Below are 22,743 nucleotides of genomic sequence, written 5' to 3'. Positions count from 1 at the left end.
TTTAATGCACCTGAAGATACAACAATGAATCACATCTAATCCTAAGTGCAAGCAACTAATCACTGTGCTTGCGTCATCTAATCAAGTTTAATCCAAACTGGGGAAGTCAAGTCGGCATTGTTCCATCAAGCAGTTTTTAATAGCCATTTGTGCCCAGTTTGACTGTTGCAAAATAGATCCAGTTTCTAGAAAAGGCATCAGAAATTTGTCTCATTAATAGAAATATAGTGTCATACAGTATGACTAGATTATGACAGAGAAAGAACACAAAAATCACACACTTCACCAGAGTATGTTTTAGTCTATTACATAAGCAGTTGCTAATGTCACTCCATATCCCAGAACGTACTGCAGAGAGACATTTTACTCCTAATCATTATTAATAACTTTATTGTTCAGTGCAAAGAATATGTTCATTTATTGTTATTGAGATAAATATTACAGTTAATTGTGATATGGTTTTCAGCTCATATCACCTATAGCCCCAAGTGCATTTGCGATAGCATGCTTGCATGCTCTCATGCTGTATGTGATGTTGTACATCATTACCATAGTTGTAGCTCACTGACGGTCAGGCAGGACATAATCTTCAAAGCAAATATCAAGGAAACAGCCAGATACGGGAACATGGCGTCAGTGCATAAGGGCACCTTTAAGCATTAAAGCCTCACACAACTCTAGATCTGTAATTCTGTCACGGAACATATCCTCTGCCATTTCGTTACTTCCTGCTCACTCCAGACCCTCGCTGTGGCGCATGCTGGGATTGGCATGATGTTGCCCCTCTGAAGCCACTGGGTTGGGTCTGTCGTCATGATCTTATCTTTCTAAGGACAGTTCCTCAAAATGAACTGAAGAGCGTAAACACATCAAACAGCAAGCAGAATAAGAAAGGGGGAGAGAGAGAGAGAGTGTCTGTGTGTGTCGGAGAGATGTGAGCCCACCAAAAGCTTAAGCCTCCAGTGTGCTGTGCAGATAAGATTCATTAGATAGGTTGGTAAATGCAAGAGAGAGGCAAAGCGAGGCAAACACAGAGAGAGAGAGAGAGATTGAGCTTGCTGCTGCTCCAGCATTTGTTGACACAGATTTACAATGAGTCTCCCACTGCTTCACGCATTACAGTAACACGCCATGTCAATAGCTCTCTGGGCTTGAAAAGCAGCCGTGCCAAAGATGTCTGGGAGTGATGCCCTTCCCCTGATAACCAAAGTGTGGCTCATAAGTCAGGAAGTGGAGGATAAGGAGGTGCAGCGGAGAGGGGGAAAGGGAGATTTTTTTTGTCTTTTTGTTTCTCTTGTCTCCTATTAATAAATCCCCACCCACTCTTCTCTCTCGGCCTCTACATCTTCTCAAGCATCTTTTCGTTAGTTTTCCCCTCTCTGTCACTTCTCTAAGATCCTTTTCCTCCCCCCTCTTCCATCTCTCTCAGTCTCTTACTCCTCTCTCCCTCTGTTTCTCTTTATCTCTTGGACGCCCTGCTACAGGCTCAGTAGGACAGGATTTAGGCATTAGCTCAATCCCCCTATCTACTCCCCCTCATGATTGCACACTGTTTCTGTCACCCACATACCCTAGTCTACTGCACAAGTCTTGCAGGACTCAGAGTCTCTTATACAAATACTGGTACAGAGCTTATACTCCACAAGACAGGAGGACATAATCAACTAGACAGACAAGCATGGCGTGAGGGCGAGTGACAGTGTCTGTGCGAAGGGTTGGGACAGCGATAAGCAAACTCAGAGGTGGAGGGTGAGATTTTTATATGGTATTTTGAGTTAATCAGACTCTATACAGATGTAATAAAGAGTTTGATGAGAACAAGCACAGGCTCATACCATGAAACTCTGCTGAGTCATGTGGTGCCACAAATGAGGTGGTTTTGATGTGTGACATTCACCTTCATGAAATCTTGATGAGAGCTGAGTTGTGCTGTCTGTATAATGAGGGCTGTAGCAGTCAGACAGCTGGCCAACCACTTCAGCTAGCAAAGCTATGATAATAGAGAGGGCTGGAAAGCCTTTTGGAGAGCATTCGGTAGATGGACTTCAGGCTGTTTCTGGGAGGCAGTTAGTGTTTTGGGGAAAGAGATAAACAGGAACTTGGATGGCATCAGACAACAGAAGGTCTAATGGTCTTAATCAGAGATGTTGTAGTGGTACTAGTAGTAATGGTACTACATATCGCACATGTTTGTGAGTTAGCTTCACCCTCATTGCTAATTGGTGTATTACAAGGAGCATTCAATGTAACAGATGGATATCAACAGCTTTGTTCCAAAAAGAGCTATTCAGCCTTTGAAAAAAGTAACACTTACATGTGCAAAATAACTACAAAGCAAAAACTAATTGCACTTTCTAAACAAGAGCGTGTATTTTTTTTCACCGAATGACAAAACTCACCCTTACAAAATACAACCTTTATACTAAATCATAATAAAGTTAACTTTTTTCCTTATTCAAAATGGAAAGGACATTATGGAGCAGAACTTTTCATACTTACAAATGTGATACCGTCTAGCTGATGTCTGCAGGTGTCTGTCAGTCCATGTCAGCGCCTCAAGCTCTAAATCCTCTTGGTTCTGATAGGAATCCCAAAGCTTATAGTGGCTGCCATCTTCCTTAGCACTGCCTGATGCTTCTTATCAGGACCACCACACTGCTGCCGCCAGCACATTTTCACATATGGGTAAATTACAAATCACTTGCACAAACATTTCTCCCACATGCATTCAAGCACATATGTGGACATGGTAACATACACCGATGAGCCACAACATTAAAACTAGTTACCAGTTTTAATGTTGTGGCTGAAATGTATGTATACTGTAAGCCTTGCCATTCTCCACCTTTGTCTAGCTACAAATGCAAATTACGTTGGGTGTAGTTTATTTTCTGGCTATAAATTCAGAGCCCCTAGTATTTGCTCATTACAAAGAGTCTTAACATTGACACAGATTTATTATCTGAATAAAAATGTACAGTGTTTTGTTGAAAAGTGCATTTTGATGATATCATTCACTGCAAAACTAGACAATAATGGCATCACACTTTCATGTAAAAGTGGTCAGATCTCTTTTCATATCCAGTTAATTTACAATATTAAGAAATTGTTCATTAACAGCTCAAGTAAGCCATTTAAATTTGATCTTCAGTTGTAATTTTATTGTTAATGAACAATTATTGTGATTGCAATGAGGCACTTCGAAACTGTAAATCATTGCACCATGCCTCTCTATTTTTCTCTCTCTCTCACTCACTGTAACTCTCTCTCTCCTACTCTCTCTACTCTCCTTCTTACTGTATAAAGTACAGATTTATTAGCTGAAGCCAGGGCCCCTGGACAGTCACCACTCAGCACTCCCTCAGATCAATAATTGGAAATATTAATTATATCAGCAGAGATGGCCCAGTCAGAAGGGGGCTGTTTATGCTCCTGTTACTGAGCAGTGCAGCAATATGAGCTTTGATGGTCCACTAATACGTATTAATGATCCCAGGACAAACATTACTCTATATTAAACCTGAGTGAAAGCCAGAAGACACAACACGTAGTGAATGGCTATTAGAGTTATTTTATTGCAAACACTGTAACCAAGTGCTGTTGCATAACTGTTGTAAAAAGACTTTTACTACAGAGAGATGAGCTTCTGCAAAACCAGGACAAGATTTAGTGCAATTTTATTTCTGTTTACTGCGTTCCCATGTATTGGAGGTTCATCTTTTTGGATAGTATGAAAGTTAAAAACTAGCAAAGTTTGGGGCTTGGAATTGCACCAGGTCTTTGAAACCCTTTCCAAAGCAGCATTATTGTCTTGCTACTGGCCCTCTCTGGAGTTAAAGCAGAGTGGATTCTGGGACTCTGGTACTGCTCCATCCTGCTAAACTCTACTAGTCATGAACTCATTAGTGTCATAGATAGTGCCAAGAGTAGACTCTAAATCCTCCCCACTACTAACAGGCCAAGTCCTGACTACAGTTCCTTGACTAGCTCAGTGTAATTTGAAATCAGAAAGTGGAATGTCTTTTGTGGCTGGAGCCCAGGGCCTAGTTAATATAGTTTCAGTAAAAAGATGTTTGCTACCCAGCCAGGTCAAACTTTACCAGAATACTGGTCATACTGTATGATTTAATTGTACATCTGTGCTCATGTTTAGGAATATCAATTTGTAGTCAGTTTCAGTCAAGAATAACAAGCAATCAGTCTTAAAGACAAAAACAGAAACAAACCAGTGGGCTGTGTGTGTGTATTCAAGGCCTGTTGCACACTACATTACGTACTGTAGGCCTGGGGTTTTATATCTCACTGTCCATGTAAAACAGCAGCATACTATGTCTAAGAGCTTTAATTCAACTGACTGGAGGCTTAACTGGGCAGATGAGGTGGCTCAATAAAAGCATATGGAACTATAGATTTGCCAAAGCCCTTAGAGCAGAACAGCTTGTGCAGCGAGGAAAAGAGAAAGAGAGGGGCCCTGTGCTAGGAAAACAAAAACTGTATTTTCTCCTAGCAGACGAGAATGAAGAGCGGCAACTAATTTGAAGGTTGTAAGGCCACTGAGATGTTGTGAGTCATCAGAGAAGCTGTGAGGCCACTGAGATTTTGTGAGTCATCAGAGAAGCTTGTTTATTCAGTCTAATCAAAAACATTCAGCTCACAGTCAAGTTAAACCTGGTTACAACATTTGAGATACAAAAGAACCTAGTGAAAAGCACAAAAAGTCAGTCATGTCCTGTGGAAGTGCCCCTCATATTCATGTTTGCTGCTTCTTCAATATAGTATATGCAGTGTTTTAGAGCCTCTCACCAATGTGTAAATGCACCATCAGCACAGACTTGTGAAATTACTCTCTTAATCGCATGACCACACATTGTTCACTGTACTTCTATATCTCACATACTACATACTACATACAACATACTACACAGTATGTGATTAGTGGGGCTGAAACATGCACAACAGTGTCTTTTAAGGAAGTGGTTTTTCACTGGGTTTACAACCGTGTTTTCCTCATGGGTATTCAAATGAAAATAATACAGAGCAAATTCAGAAACAGAAAATACTTGAAGGAGAGAAATTATTTCTCCTTTAATGAACATCACATTTGGATTAGAAACATCCCTACCATTCATATTGTGAAAAGGAACCAGAATATCAGGAGAGTCAAATAAAAGTCTCCCTTTTGTTAACTGTTTAAAACATTTTCATCATTTGGCCAATTAATGTTCCAGAGAACTCAAACAGTACATTTTTAGCTTGGGTTATGACAGGGAGGCAAGTGGTTGATTTGTAAATATACAGTGCTTGCAGTAAGCAGTCATGCCGTCTTTTTCAGCATGTGTTTGAAAGTGAAAGGCAAGAGGGTGGAGTCCAGAGCTGTAGAAACGCCACTCAACAGAGAAGCAATCTTATCTAGTAGTTGCAGGCAGCTTTTTCGCTTCTCCCTTGCTTTCTCTCTGTATGTGCCATATCTCTCTTACCCTTCTCTCCATCTCTTGTTGTCGTTTTCCGCAATCTCTCCCGCTTTCCCTCCTCTGCTTCCCAGCTGCCTCACCTAACCACTCCCCTAACGAAAAACATTCCAATTCAAACGTGTGTGATTTTGTAGAGCAAGCAGCAACAGTGGTCGTTTCGCCTCAGTTCTTTGTGGGTGTGTCAAGAAGCTACTAGCTTCAGCCCACAAAGGATGGAGTAAAAACATGTCCCACAGTATCTGAAGTTAATGAATGGTCTCCTTGGCAACAGTAGCGCTTAATAAATTTTACTTTAAGCCACCATGTCTGGGCATGTGTGAGCATGCATATAGTACAAGTGCGCCTTGCAATGTGCACTTAATTTCTGCCAGAATTACATGGTTTTCTTCATATGTGTTCAAGGGAAAAGGAACAAACTGAGAGCCATCAGTAGTGACTGTTCAGGACCATAATGCATTGCTTTCGGGCAAATAAATAGACCATTAAGCTGGCATGTTGGAGGCTGAACAGTAACTAGCTTTAGAGAGAGCTGCCTCCCACACACAGGCACCCTGCAGAGATGGCTGAGATCATAGCTATGGTAAAGGAGCCTCAGCCGCAGATTTGGCCTCCTCCATCGTGCATTTGAACAAATATCAACTGGCAAGATGGAAGCATCTTTTGTCCGTTTGACATGTCAAAGGCAAATTCAAAGATTTCCTGTGTTGCTGTGAAGGAGCAGAGGGTTGTAAAGTTATCTATGAATTTGTCTTGCGGATGTTTTTCTCCCCCCCATTTGGAGGTGTTTCTGTCTCAGACGTTGCTTTGAACACGTGCGCGATAGCGTCGCGGTTGATTCTGTAATCTATCCGTACATGCTGTGGAGCAGCGCACCCTGTGGCTTGGCATTAGCATACTGTAGTGTTACTTTGCCTGTGTTGAACAGGGAAAAGAAAGCACTTGTAGACGGGGAGGGAGAAGGATGGGGAGCAAGCCAAGAAACAAGTAGCTAAAACCTCAACCTTCACAAGCATAACATCCTCCCTGTTTTCCTACAAAGACTTAGCCGCTGCTAGTTATTATTTACGATGGGTAAATTTATGGAATAATTTCAGTGAAGGAAGGTTACTCAGTTCCTCAAGGTGAAAATGGATACGTTTAGCACTTAATGAATCGGGCCCAGGCCTCTCCCCCATATATCAGCATGTTATTAAGACATTTTAAAATCCCATTATGGTGTTTCTCCTTGAACATGTCATGCTTTTATTGGGCTGCCCTGTCTTTAAATCTGACCTTTTCCAGCCCTGCTCTGGAATTGAACTGAGAAAAAGATACATGACAGGACGATGGCACAAAATATACATATGAAGGTGTAAAAATATCAGTGCTGAATGGTTTTCAGTGATTTGACAGGGATGCCGTGTAATAGCAAATAGTTACACAATAAAAAGATTCTTAAATTGCAGCTACAGATGGTTTACTGTAAGTAGCTGAGTGTGGTAAGAGGTTGCTTTTATGTAGCAGTAATCTTGTTATAAATTTGTGCTACTTTTGGCCCCAATTTTATTAAAATTTGTGTGTTTTTACTATTACACTATTATACTATTTTACTATACTCTTTATTTTGAGATGAATAAAAGGGGTAGAGTCACTGACACAGATCTGTGAGCATGAATTATCTTGTGTATGTTCTGCTATAGTACATATATGTATATTATACACATTAGTGGGTAGGTATGTATTCAGTGTGTGTACTAATATGTGACTAGGAGGCATGTCTTCAATTAAAGAAATGGTGTAGCTGTAAAAAAAAAAAAAAAAAACATTTTAAATCACAGCTACATCTTTCAAACTTTTCCTCCAAACAAACCGAGCCCAAGTCTGGTAAAACTGTTCAGCTTGAACAACAATAATGAAAAAAGAAGGAGGTAAAATTGGGGAAGGAGGGAGAGCGTGACACAAAAAACTGTGATGACAGAGGCATCTAATCCAGGCAATGCCATTCTTATCAGGGTCCAGTGGATTAGAGTGAGCCTCCTAACCAGAGAATCCTTCCCAGCCAGACACTCTCCACAGCCCAAGGGCCTGGATCAATAGGCCTGCATTGATCTCTCTCCTCCTGTGGCTGGATTCGCTTTTATTAGGACTGCTTCGGCCTTTCTCACTTAGACACACATATGCAACCCTTCAACCTCTCCATGCACCTGCCATGAACAACCACAAATACAAATGGAGACGCACACACACATGCACTCGCTCCCATCCTATTTCATGTGTGAATGAGAGCTGAGGTTGTTTTGTTTACACTGAATAACAGGCAGCAGAAACACTACAGTCTCAAGTCAACTTAGCCTGCATGATTGTGTGTTGGTTTCCTCTGCAGCCAAGGCACTTTGATCAGTATTGCAGAACAGCTATTAGTATGGACGAGAGCACCTTGACACCTCTGGTTTGTGGCCTCTTGTTGTCGCAACGACAGCCCGAGTTGCCAGCGCTAACTTCTCTGTTGCTCTTTCCTCTCTCCTCTCCTCCAGATGACTCGCCCCATCCAGGTGAAACCGGCTGACAGCGAGAGCCGTGGAGGTAGTTGTCTTCTTTTCTTCATCATTTATTCATGTCCCCTTTTCATCTGCCTTATCTAGGCTAATTCTTTTCATTCTTTCCCTCTGATCTCATCTGTTCCACTGCTCTCAATGCAACATGTCTTTTTCTCTTTTTTTTCTTATCTTTCTCACAGTTCTTATTCATTCTTATGTTGCTGACTTACAGACATAATTGTGGCAAACAAAGTCTATCAAATAGTTTAAAACAAACTATGTCTGAATGTATATTAAACACATTACAAGAATACAAAGAGGTTTGATGTCATCTTGGTTTGACTGCAAGTCAGCTTGTGGAAGTTCATAACGCATTTGTCTGTAATCTCACCTCTTATTTGTTACTGGTTCAGATCCACTGAGTTTTATGGGATAATCTCTGTTTCCTTTGCACAGTCTCATCCAGCTTGTGCCCTTGTACTGGTTGTAACTGATTAAAGAGTCTGTATTATTGAAAGGACGTAGGGCTGTGATGGGCTTTCCTGCTGCCGCTCTCTCTCTTCTTGTTTCCTATGCCAAGTACATTAGCATAGCACTGTAAATTAGATCGTGTTTAGGCTCAATACTGGAGCCATAGCCACGCAAAGGCCCTGTTAAAGCCCACACTGCTTGATCTGTGCACATTTGAAACACGAGAGTAAATGGTATAGAGGGAGGGGAAAATGGAGCAGGAGCACGTACAGCTTGCCAAACAATCAATAAATTTGCAGGGTTCTTGCCAAGATCCTCATTACTTGGCCTTAATTCTGTTGTCTTTGATCTCTTTCGTTTTTGGAGGCTTTCATTTACTCACTGCCTATCTGCATATATGTTAATGAGACGAGAAGGCATCCTTCAAGTCGGTGGCAGAAACGATGAACCTTGCTGTTATTTTGTTTATTTATTTTTTGGTGTGCATCTCATGTCCCCGTGTTATTTGTTATTTAAAGGAGGGAATGTGGTTTTCAGCCCTTCTCATCCTGGTGGAGGGAGAGAGAGGGAAGAGATTTGGAAGTAAAAAACAGGCAGGGAGAGAAAATGCACAAACGATGCCAACTGCATACAGCTGCTGTGCTGCACTTCTGAGGCTTTACCTAAAAACCTCTGCCTGTTTTGGGTGAAATTAGGATGGCTGGCCACTTGGCTGCCTGTCAGATACACACAATCTTCAAAGGACAGCATAACCCCTTGAGATGGATGGAGGAAAGGCCAATAAAGATCACTGTCAGTCGCCCATGCTTTCTTTCTTTCTTTCTTTCTTTCTTTCTTTCTTTCTTTCTTTCTTTCTTTCTCAACCACCCATCCAGAGCTTTAGAGGAGTGGTGAGAGAAGCAAAAGGGTCTTGTGTTGTCAAGATTGATGTCCCCTATAGCTCCATTGATTTTGCCATTGTGGTGCTGTGTGTCCACATTAACAATGACACTCAGCTGTCTCTTTACTTGGTTGTGAGTGGCCGGTTTTAGAGCTCCCAGGGCACTTTGGTCAGTATGGGGTCCTCTTATTGGCCAGCCGTGGGGACCCCACTGAGGAACAAATGAGTGCTGGAACAGACCAGAGAGTTGCACATCATCTTAAATGAACAGGTCAGAGTGGCGCCGCAGGGGCAATCAAACACTAGCGTGACTTTAACGGGTTAGGAAGTAGAAGTGGAAGGGGTAGACAGAGAATGTGCGATGGGGAATGAATCTGATCTTTTTCTTTTTACTTTTTTTTTTTTTTTTTTTTTGGATGTCCTATTCTCATCCTGCTCCTAATCTGCTGGCCTTAATTCTTTCTGTGATAATCACTGGCAAAGATAATTTTGGTTTTCTTCATATCTGGTTCTGTCGTCAGCTGCTCTTTCTACAGTTAGCTGAAGGACTGTGCTGCGGATGCTCCTCTGTGGCCTACTTTTACAAGCCTTTGCTTCTTATTTGCTGTAAAAGACTGAAGAGGTTTTCATTGTGCTGTCTGAAGTTTCAGGATCCTGTAATTAGTACCTTATTTCACATTGTCAAAACTGCCAAGATTACATTTTTGTTATGCTGATTCTTATTTGCCTGCTATTGCCAGAATCCAGATCAATAACTTCAGCACTATAACTCAGCATGGTGTAAAGGAGCTGGAAGTGTGGATGCTAAAAATATTAATTAGCCTCTTGGAGCGAGGGACGCAAGGGATAGACCCAGTCTGGCCAGCTCTCTCAGGGGCCACTTTTAGTCCAATAGGGGGCATATATTCCTAAGTGCACACAGTCACACTACAACATGCAGTCCTACTAATTAGTCCCTTAATCTCATTATGGGGAGGACAGTTCAGATCACCTGTGCCAGGTTGGCCATCCATTAGGGATAGACCTGTTACTATGGTTTTATGCCTGCTGGAGCTCCGCTCCTCCAGGAGCAACTCTCTGCTGTTATTAAGACCAGACAGGCTCAGACCAGACCAGTGTACTTTCTCTGGTTACTGTTGCAGTAAAAACTGAAACCGCCTGCCTATAAACATTAAACAGGAAGACAGTAGAACATATTCTTACTAATCCCTCTAAATATTTGATGACTCTTGTACATTTGATCAAAACTAAGCAGTTTTCCAATGGAGATCTTTATAACCTTCACTGTGCCACGAGCAAATGTGTAAAAACTACAGTACATCCAGCCACTAGGTAGCTTCACTGAAGCCATGTAACTAAACCACTTTTCCTATAGAAATTAAAGGGAAATATATGGTAGAGTAAATCCATCCAAACATTCCGTCAGCCCCTGCTGGCGCCTAACAAAGACACACTGTGAAATGAATATTAATGGCCAATCACCTACCTAATCTAGCAGAACAGCAGCCGTTACACATTGAGCCACCAGCACCGTGAATGTCTCCGTCACTGATGACGCAGACCATTCAGGGATGTTTTCTGTTGGGGAGATATTTAAAGAGGCGCAGTGTGGAGGCAGCAGGGACCTGTCTCTCTCGTTTTCCCTTTGCAGGTCTCTGATATGAAATAGATTGATTTTCCATCACACATGGCACTGATGACTGGCACTGACTGCTGCTGATATTTCATTTTTGAAGGGCTGCTCAGTGCCTCCTTAGAGGGTTTGGTGTCCTTACACAGGATAAATCAGCTTTAACCACTTTCATCCTAAACCCTTTACCAGCGGCACCCCCAGTAGCATTCCACCAGTACGATTTGCCCAGTGCTTTCTTTCTTTTGCAGGCTGCCATTTCATTTGATTTTCCCTTTTGTATCATCTATTATTTTGTCCATCTTAAAAGACCTGTTGTGCTCACAGGCTAACTTTTGCAAATACTGCATTTTTTGTGTGTTCCCTCATGGTTCTTCTCATTTCCCAACTTAACCCATTGTTAAAGTTTCGAGCTCAGAGATTGTCCAAGAGAAGAGCAGAAGAGCAGGCTAGCTGTCAGCTGGGGCTCTGTTGGTGTTGCAGCAGGCCCGCCTGGCACAGCTAGAGCTACAGCCCACTGAGGAGGCCTGGATTAGAAACAGGCTCTGGCATTATCAAGGCAGGCCTGCCGCCCACGCACACGCCCACGCAGAGAGGACAAACAGGCAAACACATACATACCCATACGGCTCTGACACACACATCCACTCTCTCCCTCTTGCTCTCTCTCATGCAAACACACGCACACACGCAGTGGAAAGTTGCATGTACATGACAATAGGAACACATGAGCCCACACAGGGGCCATGTCCAGTGTAGGTTACTTATTTACACACAGACACACACCCGTGTACACATATGCTGAATGGAATGGGTCTTTTTTTTTTTTTTTTCATGAGCTATGTTTTGTGGTGTGGGCTCAGAAGCAGCATTGTGTTTGTGTGTTTACTCCAACTGAAGGACAATGAAAAGGTTTGCTCCAGTTCACTGAAATGTTACGGAACAAAGAGAGAGGGAGAGAGAGAGTGAGGGAGAGCGCAAAAGGTAATAAGTTAAATGGAGAGTGAGGGCAAAAAAAAGGAGAGAAAGAAAGAAAGATTGGCAATCTAGATTGAGAGAGCACTGCTACATGCTCTGTTGCTGTTCTGTGCTCAGTTTTTGATGATGAATTTATTTGGCGTAAAAGACAACAGAGTGGTCCATGTATTAAACATTACTGGTGTTCTCTTTTTCTTACTAGAGAGACGAGCTTCCATGTCAGAGCGGCTCAGTAATGAACCAAGCAGGAAGGCCTCTAAGCTCCACTGATCCCCTTTAGAAAAGAGAGGAGGGATGTAGGAGAGAAGGGTAGTTAGAGGAAAAGGAATGAGGGGCGAAAAGACGGATGGTAAGAGTAGAGAGGTGAAAGAAGGGAATTTGTTCTGAGACACTAAAAGTGGAAAAGAGAGGGAGCAAGTGCAAAATAAACAGAAGAAAGTGTGGATAAACCACTGAGAGGGAGGGGCGGCGGGGGCAAAGCAAAAAGCTGAACAGTATATCTTCTCCCTTTGGAGAGAAGAAAACTATAGATTACTGGTCACAATGTGCTTGGCTGGGCATAAATGGAGAGATCTTGAAATAGTAGGTAGCATGTTCAGAGGTTGTGGGGATCAGGGTGAGCTAATCCAATGGTAAGGCCAGCTGTGGGTCACACATTCAGAGCTCACACTCCTTGTCCAAATCCCCTCTGGTGCTCTTACACAAACAAAACTGATACATGGACCCTTGTCTAGCCCAGAGTTCAGTCAGCTAACTCCACCAAGCCAGTCTGGGATGTTCAGGTCACTCTGCCTGTAAGCTCTTAAATTTACCCCCACATCAGCACAAACTACTTTTGTTTTGGAAGGGGAGGGCTGGGGTGAATTAGGTTTATAGAAGACAGACAAGAGGATGGAAAGCAGAAGAGCAACAGACAAACAGAGGGGGAGAGAAAGAGATGATGAAATCATTTCTACAGGGATGCGCTTTGCTCCTGAGGGTCAGATTGTGCTGAGGCTGTAGCAGTTATGCAGAGTCAGTGGAAGAAGTAGATCACAACAATTCGCTAATACACTGGGTAGGTGGAGATCAATTAGCCTTATCTAACAAACTACTGATGATAATACCAATGCCAAACTTGCTGACACAGCAAAGAACAACAAGAGAAGGCAGAGTGATGATGCAATGAATTTAGCTAGTTGAAAGATGCAGTATTTCTGCAAACACAGTGTCTCATACTCTTTTTCCAACAAAATACACTATTACTGCAACTTCTTTGCTACGCTCAGTCTGCACGTACACAGATGGAAGCAGCAGCAACTTACACAGGGTTGACAAAATAATAGAACGCCTCATAATATAACAATTACAACGTTGCAAACTCAAAGAATTACAAGCACTGACAACAAAACTTGGACTAAGGTAGTGTCATTGTTACACGATCTCATACAGTGATTGCATCCACCCCCATACTTGCCTGTGAATATGCACAGATACATATATTCAGCTAAACACACAGTCGTCTGCACTCTCCTTTTTTTTTATATTAAAAAACACACACATCCCTTCCACTCCATCCCTTGCTCGTTGTGAGGGTCTCGTAGCGTAGGCGGATCAGCAAAGGTTACTGTTGAACACAGAAAGGAAAGGTCAGAAATCATGTTTAGTTTTCCTGGGGCCGGGAGGTAATTCCAGCTAGCAGATTGTGTTCAGACGAGCAAGCAGGCAGGGCAGGCCAGTGGTGGAGATGCTCATGCAGAAGGAAGCGAGGCGGGGATGGGGACAAGGTTATCCAGTCAGCCACTGCCTCTCAGCCCCTCCGCTGTCACCCTTAATAACACCCTCTCCCTTATCACAGCAACAATCACCTTGAGAAACAAACTTGTCTTCTTTCAGAGAGGGATGGAGATGGGGAAGAGACGGCCCCCATATGCATCTGGTCTGCCATTCTCATTACAGCACCTCAACCTCTTTGGGGACAGACAGACTGCAGATCAATTTAGTGTTCAATTCTCTGCACTTTATAATTCATTCTCCCTCCTTCTATCTCTCTCTCTCTCTTTGTTCCCCTCCTGTTCTCATGCCTATTTTCTCTGTGCCCTTTGAACACATCAAAACATGTTATACAGTAGTTGTCCCAATTGCTGTGACAATAAGGAATCCTGAAGTTGTGCACCACACAAATGTGGTGCTTTTATGTTTGAGTTGTCATTGTTTTAGTCATAATACATACATAATCTTACATCTCAATGTGACCAGAGGGAGAATAAACCATTGTGCTATTGATACAAGATATTTTTTACACAGGCTAAATGGTTGCCTTTCATCACTTAATCATCTCTCAACTTTCAATATCAGTTAAGGTTTCTTCAGATATAACAGAGTGGGCCACTATAAGCATTGTGAGATGTCCTTAAATGTGATTCTTCAATTTATGCTACATACTGTACTGAACAGTACGGTATTTGGACTGTCAAAGTAAACATGTTGACATGAAGTTAATTAAAAAAAAAAAAACATTTCACAGGCACATGCCAGGAAGGTTTGAGGGATCACTAGTAATAATCTCACAATGCTAATGCACACTTCGTAGTACCTTCTATTCATAGTGAATGCTAGATTAGCATAGAGGCTTGTTATGTTAACCTACTTAGAATGTATACAGCTGCATGGAGATCCAAGAAAGCTGACCTTTTTAAGACTTGCTTTATTTAGATTTTGTTTTTGTGAACTTTTTCTTTTTATTGGCCATTTCATTTGCCATCACTTGAAATAACCAGTGTGCAATACATGAGGTGAAAAACAGCCTCTGTAGCAGCATGTTTTCTTATACTCCTCCTTGAATTATTTTGTATATGATATAGGAAGTGTTGACACAGAAATTCAACTTGTGATTATTACGCAATTACATCAAAATTTGTTAAAAGTTCATCATATTTGAAAAAAAAAACCCCATCCCCATTAGATGTTGACTGTGACCTGCTGATGTGAAGTCTTTTGCAGATAGAAGATAATGATAATTTGTAGTGTGTGGTCTTGTTTTACTATATATGGTGTCTAAAAAATAGGTCTGACAGCTTTTTGGGAACCAAAATGCTGGACCTCACAAGTTTAAATAGCTGTTTGAAGGTTAAGACTATAGGTTAGGGTGAGGGTCTAGGGAATGCATTATGTGAATGATGGGTCCTCACAAAGATAGTTGTACAAGGAGCTGTGTGTGTGCTCTCTGTGGACATGGTGCTCTGTGATTGCAGTGGAGCTGGAGGAGGCCAGGCGAAGGCTCTGATTGGAGGACAGAGTCTGTGCAACCTCTGCCAAATCACTGCAATCACCCGTTTGCCCCTTCTCTCTGCTTTAATGACACCACTTCATAAGAAACCAGGCTCATCAAGCAACCCACCACACACACACACACACACACACACACACACACAGTGAGGTCAGGTTCGGCAGATCGGGTGAGGCACGGCAGGCCTCAGAACAGGGAGAGGAGGTCCACCAGCAGATGGGGGGATATTAAAGCAGACTGGAGACACATGCAGACAAGCAAATGAACACATACATATACACACACACACACACACACACACACACACACACACACACACACACACACACACACTCACTCTCATACAGACATATATATACATATACATATATATGTGTGTATATATATATATATGTGTGTGTGTGTGTGTGTATATACACACACACACACACTGCGATTATACACATTGCATTGGGTCAGACTGACTTAGACAAGTGTCATGGTGAGCAGTATTGGGTGTCTGAAGTCTGTATTTACAGCATACAGCAGAGGAAGAATTACTCATACATGTAATAGAATGTTATTCTGATATTTTAAGGGGGTTTGTATATTTCCCTTTAGATTTTGCCCTCCTCTCTTCACTGTCTGGCCTCTTCCCAGCACTGAATTCTCTGCCCTAATTTTGTGAGACCTTTTGCTCCATACACTCCATGTGGAAAGAAAATGCCCTGTTTGTTCACTGAAAGAGGCCAAATACTATTAGGTGCTTTGGTGTGTACGAAAACTGACAAGAGAGAAACAAAAATGACTGTTGCTCATGCACAAACACTGGCACATTTGAACACACACAAACTCATGCAGACTCTCATAATCAGATATGCACTTGTGAGCACAATCCATACTGCAGTTTACAGTTATTAGTTGTTGAGAGCTAATAGCTGATTGTATCTAATGAATGGCTTTGCTGTATTTACAAGGTGTGACTGCGTTTACACATCCACGTTGTTTTTCAGTGTTTAATATGAAGAGAAATGTGGTTCCGTTTTTTTCCTGTGGTTTCTCTTACATGAAGATGACCTTGGATCTCTCATGTGTGAGGACATGAAAAGCGCATGAGTGACAAATAGAAAATGAGAGACATAGTATACACAAGAGAAGGAATGGTAGGGCAAATAAGTGATGACAAAGAAAGAGACAGGGAAGAGGAAAACAAGAGCCTTTTCCTCCTCAGGATATGGACAGAAAGAAAAAGCCTTTCCAGTCAGTATAAAAGAGAACTCAAAAGATATGCAGTGCAGTCACTTTTTATTTTTGTTTACACAATACAACACACTACAACTTTACTATGAAAATGTTGGTGGAGCACTCTTAGTGTGGGAAAAATGAATAATAACAATATGCCACCTCCCAATAAATGAAATTGCCAGCTCATATATTTGAATATATTTCTTTTAAAATAAAATCAAGATTTTACACATTAGGTGCATGGGTGATGACAGTAATAGCTTTTGGAGATTTGAAGTGCAGGTATAAACCAGTTTCAGTAGCAGAAAGTTATAGAAACATGAAACAAAGTTAAAGAGAAAACAATCAGGTGTAAAATTAGATATGTATTCAGATTCGGTATCTCATAACTCGGCTAGTGCTTCATGTCTGTCCCTCCTATCTAACCTCTCTTTTCCTCTATCTCTCCATCTCAGCATATTAACTTCATTAGCCTCTCATATCAACCTCTGTCTCTCTCACTGTCAGTCCACGCCATTCACCTAAATCACTGCGTCATGCTACCATTTGACTGGAAAGGACACCTGCTCCAACCAAATGATTGAAGCACAGATATAGAGGCAGTGGATTATACAGAGATTAGTACTCCTGCAGGCCACAAAAATACAGCATTTAGTAGAATATTGAATCTGTTAGAAACTCGGCTATGTATTGTCATGCGTATATTGTCAGTGACTTAAGCTGTGGCGGCTATTAAGCAATGACAACAGACAAGGACATAGGACATGAGGATGGCGAGGAGGATGACGCGCCTGTGATGCACCATTAGGGAATGCCAACGTTGGTTCAGTGGGCACCGTAAAGAGGCTTTTAAATTAGGCCCAGCCACGTCTCACCTGCCTCTCCCCATCTCACCTGCTGAGACGACAAATAGTGCTGTGAACACGCACGCACTGTGACACACAGCCCCGTGATTACCCACCCGCCCACTCTCCATCCACAGTCTTTCCACCCATCTGCCAGTCAAACGAGTGCAGAGGTAATGGAGAGAGAAGCAGTCATTCTGGGGCTGTAAAACTGCAGCAGCCGAAAAGATGATTGGGGTAACCTTTGCTTTGGTGCATGAAGGAAGAAGGAGTGTTTTGACATTATTCATAAGTATTAGTGTGTGTGTGTGTGTGTGTTTTCCTGACTGAGTCATTATTACAACACTGCCACCTGAAGTACGAGTGTTGATGCGGTCGTGCTCTGACTGCCCCGGTTTTGCTACGGGTCATGGTTACTTGTGATGTGAGTTTGTATTTTCTCCCTTTTTTAAAAAAAAAAAACTTATCCTATATTCCTCTTCTCTCACCAGAGCCCTTAGAGCTTGCTCTGATATTTGTATCAGGTTTATCCTATCCTCTAATGTGTGCTTTGTTTTCCTTTTCTCTCCTTTATTCTTTTTTCTGCTCTCTGTTGACTTTTCCCCCAGCACCCTCTCATTGACAAGTCTATCAGGCGAACTGGCATTGTCAAGGATGATTGGCGAATAGGTCTCTGTGCAAAGAAGTTAATAAGCGTATCCCCAGACAATTCAGTTCTTAGGGGCTTTTGGCCAGGTCCAGGCACAGGCCATCCTGATTGCCTCTTTGCAATAAACATGAAGAGGACACCTGATAAAGAATATAAAGGCAGCCAAGGTTGCACTGGGGATTAAGTAGAAAGAAGACTGAGGCTTCAAATGACTGCCGTACCTTCAGCTGCATGGAACTCTGACCTGACACGTGAACCAGTTTTATGAAGAGTGAACTTCAAAGAACGCTTTGATAGCTCAGGAAGTTATTGGGTGAGATCTGAGGGTCCAAACTGTCTTTTCATTCTAGATTAGCTACCGAGTTCGACTTAGACTAATGACAGAGGTGGAGCAGTGTCTTGATAAGGAAGCGATCCCCATCTGGTACAGATGTTATTTGCACTGGAATGACAACAGCTGATAGAGATCAACAATCATGTTTTTTTTTTCCCCTCCCTTTATTATATCACACTTTCTTATCTTCTTCTCTTTCCCCTACAGCAATAAACTTGTCACAAAACCTAAAACATGACACATCATCGCTTGAAATAGAAATAAGCCCATTCGTTACCTATTGATTTTCCTACCATTAGGGAAGCGAATGGCTCGGCTGTTGTTGATGTGGAAGATATTGTGGGTCAATACTGCGTTGCTCTTAAAAGCCATGGGAGATTTTCAAGGAATTTGGTAGGGGCAAAGAAAAGAGGCCAGCCTAATATTAAGAAAATGTCTGGACCAGTTCAGGGACATCTGCCTGGCATTAATGTTATCAGGGAGTCGGGGAGCAGCACAGGCACAATGTGCTTTAGGGAAAGGTACAGCCCTCGACAGCTGCCTGCCCGGACTGCTGGCACACATCAACCTAATACGCTGGATTGGAAGTGGGAATTGATTCCTGAATGTTAACGTGAAACCTTGAAGCACTGCTGCAACCATCCTGCTCTGACTGTTTGCGAGCGAGGGGTACTTTTGCGAGGCCGATTTGGCATCCTAATCTGATCGGGCCTCTTAATCTGTGGCAGCTCAGTTTAACAAGACCAATCTGACAGCAGGGGCAGCAGCCAATGACGGGGGGCACATGTTAAATCTGGGCCTATCAGGTACAAGACAAAAGAACGGTGTCTTTTGGCTGCGTGGTGGGTGTAATGGTAGCTGGCGTAGCTATGGTACAGAGAGACGCTCCCTTTCCCAGGTCAAGGAGGAACTGGAGTTTGAGATTCTGAGGGGTGACGAAATCCCCGGCTTGCTGGCTGTCAGCCACCTCAGATAGTTGTCGTCCTCCTTCCTACTATCCCCTCCATCCTCCTGTTATTTTAGGAATCTATTCTTGGCCTCCCAGCATGTACAATCTGAATTATTTATCTAGAGAAATGGTATCCCTGCACAACAGTGAAACAGGATTTTATTTGTACCTTTTGATTCTTTTAAAATAAACAAAGTACAAACCCCACCATGATAATTTTGCCAATATAGTGCTATATTATAATTTATTTAGTTTCATCCAAATGATTTCTTTGTTATGACTTTATCATTATCATTTTAGTTCCACAAATTCCATTTGTCCACATTAATAATTCAGAGAAACTTTTAATAAAAACAAAAACAAAATTAGTAAGTAAAGGTTTTGTTTTGCTCATGTAATGCTAACAGAAGATCCAAATTTGCTGCTGCCAGTTTATTTTATTTGAGATTGTGTATGTATATCAATTTCAGAAATAGTCCTAATTAATATAGTGATAATTAGTTCAACCATATCGCCCTTCCCCTTTTCTGTTCCTTTGGTTGCTTTTACCCTCCTTGTCATCTCATCACATAATGTGGTATGTGTGTGTGAGAGAGAGAGAGTCCTTTCTGTCTTTATTGCACATGATGAGGCTAATTGCTCATTTCCACTCTTATCACATGAACCCACAAACAGAACATAAAAAGCTGAGAACAGTCCACAGAAAGCTCCATCTCAGTATGATATGAATGTGACCTACAACTGCAGAGAAGTAATGTACAGCAGCAGCACAGAGGAAACAAAGGGTTCTGTCAAAATCCTGCGCTATCTCACCAGTGTGTCTGTGAAATCTTTCTGCGCGCATGTGTGCATGTCAAGCTGCCTTGCCTTCTATCTGGATGACATTAATGAAAGGTGAAAGAGGGAATAATCAAAGATCACAATATTTTACCCTTGATACTGATGCATGTTCGTACGCTGCTGGCAGGAGAGATCTCCTTGCTGCTCAGCTCAGCTCTGATCTGACATTAGAATTCACTGCTACATTTCTCTCTCCAGCTCACTCGTCTCGTTTTCTCTCTCATTCCCCTCACTCCCCCTCCCTTTACCCACCCTACCTCTGTCCACTCAGCTTGGCTGACTGCAGCTAAAGGGTAAATGTAGCTCAGGGGAAGTGCGCTACCTCCACCACAAGGTCCTGGGGCCCACTATGCGACCCGGACCTCCCAACATCTTGCTCCTGCACTTCTCCTCCTCCTCTTTGCCCTTTTTTTTCTCCGCAACATATCTCTTTATCTCCACCCACCTCTGTGACCTCATCCAGAGAGACTGATAGAACAGGACCTCTGAGAGCGAACAGCTCCTCTGCCAAATATGGCTCAGGTCAAAAGTTCACCTGTTTTGCAGAATAACACTGTTGACAATAACACAGTTTTTTCTATACCCCAAAATAGCATGTTTGAATTATTATTATTCATTATTTGAATTATCATTATTAATTTAAATTATTCAACTGAAGGGACCAAATATTACAGTTACAATTGCCTAATGTCATTTATAGGTATGCAGAATGAAGGATGTCAGGATAAATCAACAAAAATTGCAAATGCTGGTTTCTGCTGTTTTAACACCATGTTGAGGCATAATAGAATGTCATAATTATTTAATTATTATACCATAACTGTTTTTTGGACTCACTTTTTTGGGACACCAAAATACTTTATTTTTTTTTTCATTTAAATGATTTATGTAACCTAAAATCAAAACTTTGTCTTAGGGGGGTTTATAATCTGTACACCAGGGTAGAGCAGAGCAAAATCAGAAATCGCATTAAGAGAAATATTCAGTTTTACAGAGTATATACAGTGTAACGATAGTAAAATTATGATATGGAGACAGAATTTATTCAGCAAACAAAGTATATATAATATATAATAATAAATAAATACTCAGACAGTTTATTACAAAGTGTATTTATACGAAGAAATATTTACTAGGGACATGGTGGAATAGTCAGCCAAGACATTTACTTGGAGTCCATGTGAAGTCTGGTTCATAACTAAAATTGCTTTCATATTGCTCTAATTTCTTGCTTTGGATCATCGACATGTTTTTGCTGGCTTGTTAGATTAGAATTATTGTGAATGAATGGCTCAGCTTGAGCAGGTTGGATGCTGTGTGTGGACAGCAGAAGTTGTTCCTTTGAATGTTTGTGTGTGAGGGCTTTGGTGCACATTATATATGTGTCTGCTAGTGTGAGTCCATGTGTGTCTAGCTGTGTGAGGCTGAATGGCACCTTTCAGAGTGGGGGTGAGACCATGTGGTCTGCACTGACTGCTTTGGAGAGGGAGGTAGGAAGGCCCAGCTGGTTCAGGGAGAAGAGCTCTCTGACTAGCCAAGGCAGCCTTGCAGCCTGCCAGCCAACCTGACACACACACACACACACACACACACACACACACACACACACACACACACACACACACACACACACACACACACACACGATCACATAGTGCATGGTTAGGAAGATTGTACTCACTTGAAAAAAATGCTGAGAATCACACACTACTCTACTGCACTACATGCAATTAAAAAGATTTATTTTATGTGGTTTTTCTATGACTTCTGCAAGGTGCAGTTTGTCAGTGTGTCCTCAGCTGAGCTTGTGCATGGATATAAACATAACATGCAAAGAAGTGTGAAGAACACATTCAGGCCTCCTGTTTACATGGGGACAGTGCTGTGTGCACCCACAGAGCTTACAGAGATTCAATCATTTCAGCTGACCTGCTAGCCAGGATTTGGTGAAAACAGCCGGCTACCTCCAACAAAATTGTCCAATATCCTTGAATGCAACGTGCAGGAAGAAAAAAATCTTTATTTGTTGGCAGCCAGGTGCTGGCCCTGCAAATTATACATGACCACAGGTCTTATTGATTCTCTCTTGTTTTTCTCTGTCTGATAACACATTGTTAGAGAAAAGTTGGTCCAGCGGACTCCCACAAATTGTTTTGTAAACACAGAAGAAGAAAAAAACAGCCCAGAAGCTGTCACATGCAATAAAATGAGTTTTCTCTGCCTGTGATTCTATATTTCTTTCTGATTCAATTTGCTTGAATCCTGTAGTTTAGAAAATGTCATTGAAAAGCACAGGTATTTCTTTAACATTAAATGAAAGGACTTAATTAGATGTATGTTTTGTGTTGGTTGTGTGGCACAGGAAAACTATTCCTGTTTCACTGTATTTACCCACAGCTGCTACAGTCCGTTTGCAGTAACAGTAATGTTGATCGCTACTTCAACAGCTTTGACAGAGAGCAATGGTTGCTGAAACAATACATGTTTTAAATTTATTTCTCCTGGGCTGAAGCAGCTCTATTTATTCTGACCTCCATCCCACCATACGGTCCACTGGGTCTCTAGTGAAATCTGAAGTGTATCTCTAAATGGTGTGCAAGAGCTGCAAGACTTGCACAAATTAGCTGTGTTAAAGTATATGTATGCCGTCGATGGAGGGAAGGCTCACTGGAGGCACTGTGCTGCTTA

The 22,743-nt window shown here is 41.9% G+C and overlaps 1 protein-coding gene across 5 annotated transcripts in view; it reads left to right on the top strand.

Annotated features, from left to right (window-relative positions):
* The window catches only part of celf5a (cugbp, Elav-like family member 5a), a 175,523-nt gene that overhangs the window by 88,975 nt on the left and 63,805 nt on the right, over nt 1-22,743 (top strand). For all 5 annotated transcript variants that reach the window (XM_018667297.2, XM_051077173.1, XM_051077174.1 and 2 more), the window contains exon 3: nt 7,985-8,033. In XM_018667297.2, coding sequence (XP_018522813.1) covers nt 7,985-8,033 — 49 coding nt within the window. The remainder of the gene's footprint in view (nt 1-7,984; nt 8,034-22,743) is intronic.

This window comes from Lates calcarifer, linkage group LG17 (assembly GCF_001640805.2).
Source record: "Lates calcarifer isolate ASB-BC8 linkage group LG17, TLL_Latcal_v3, whole genome shotgun sequence".
In the NCBI taxonomy this organism is placed as follows: Eukaryota; Metazoa; Chordata; class Actinopteri; family Centropomidae; genus Lates; species Lates calcarifer.
The sequence above is the reverse complement of the archived record's forward strand: the minus strand, read 5'-3'. Positions and strand labels throughout refer to the sequence as shown.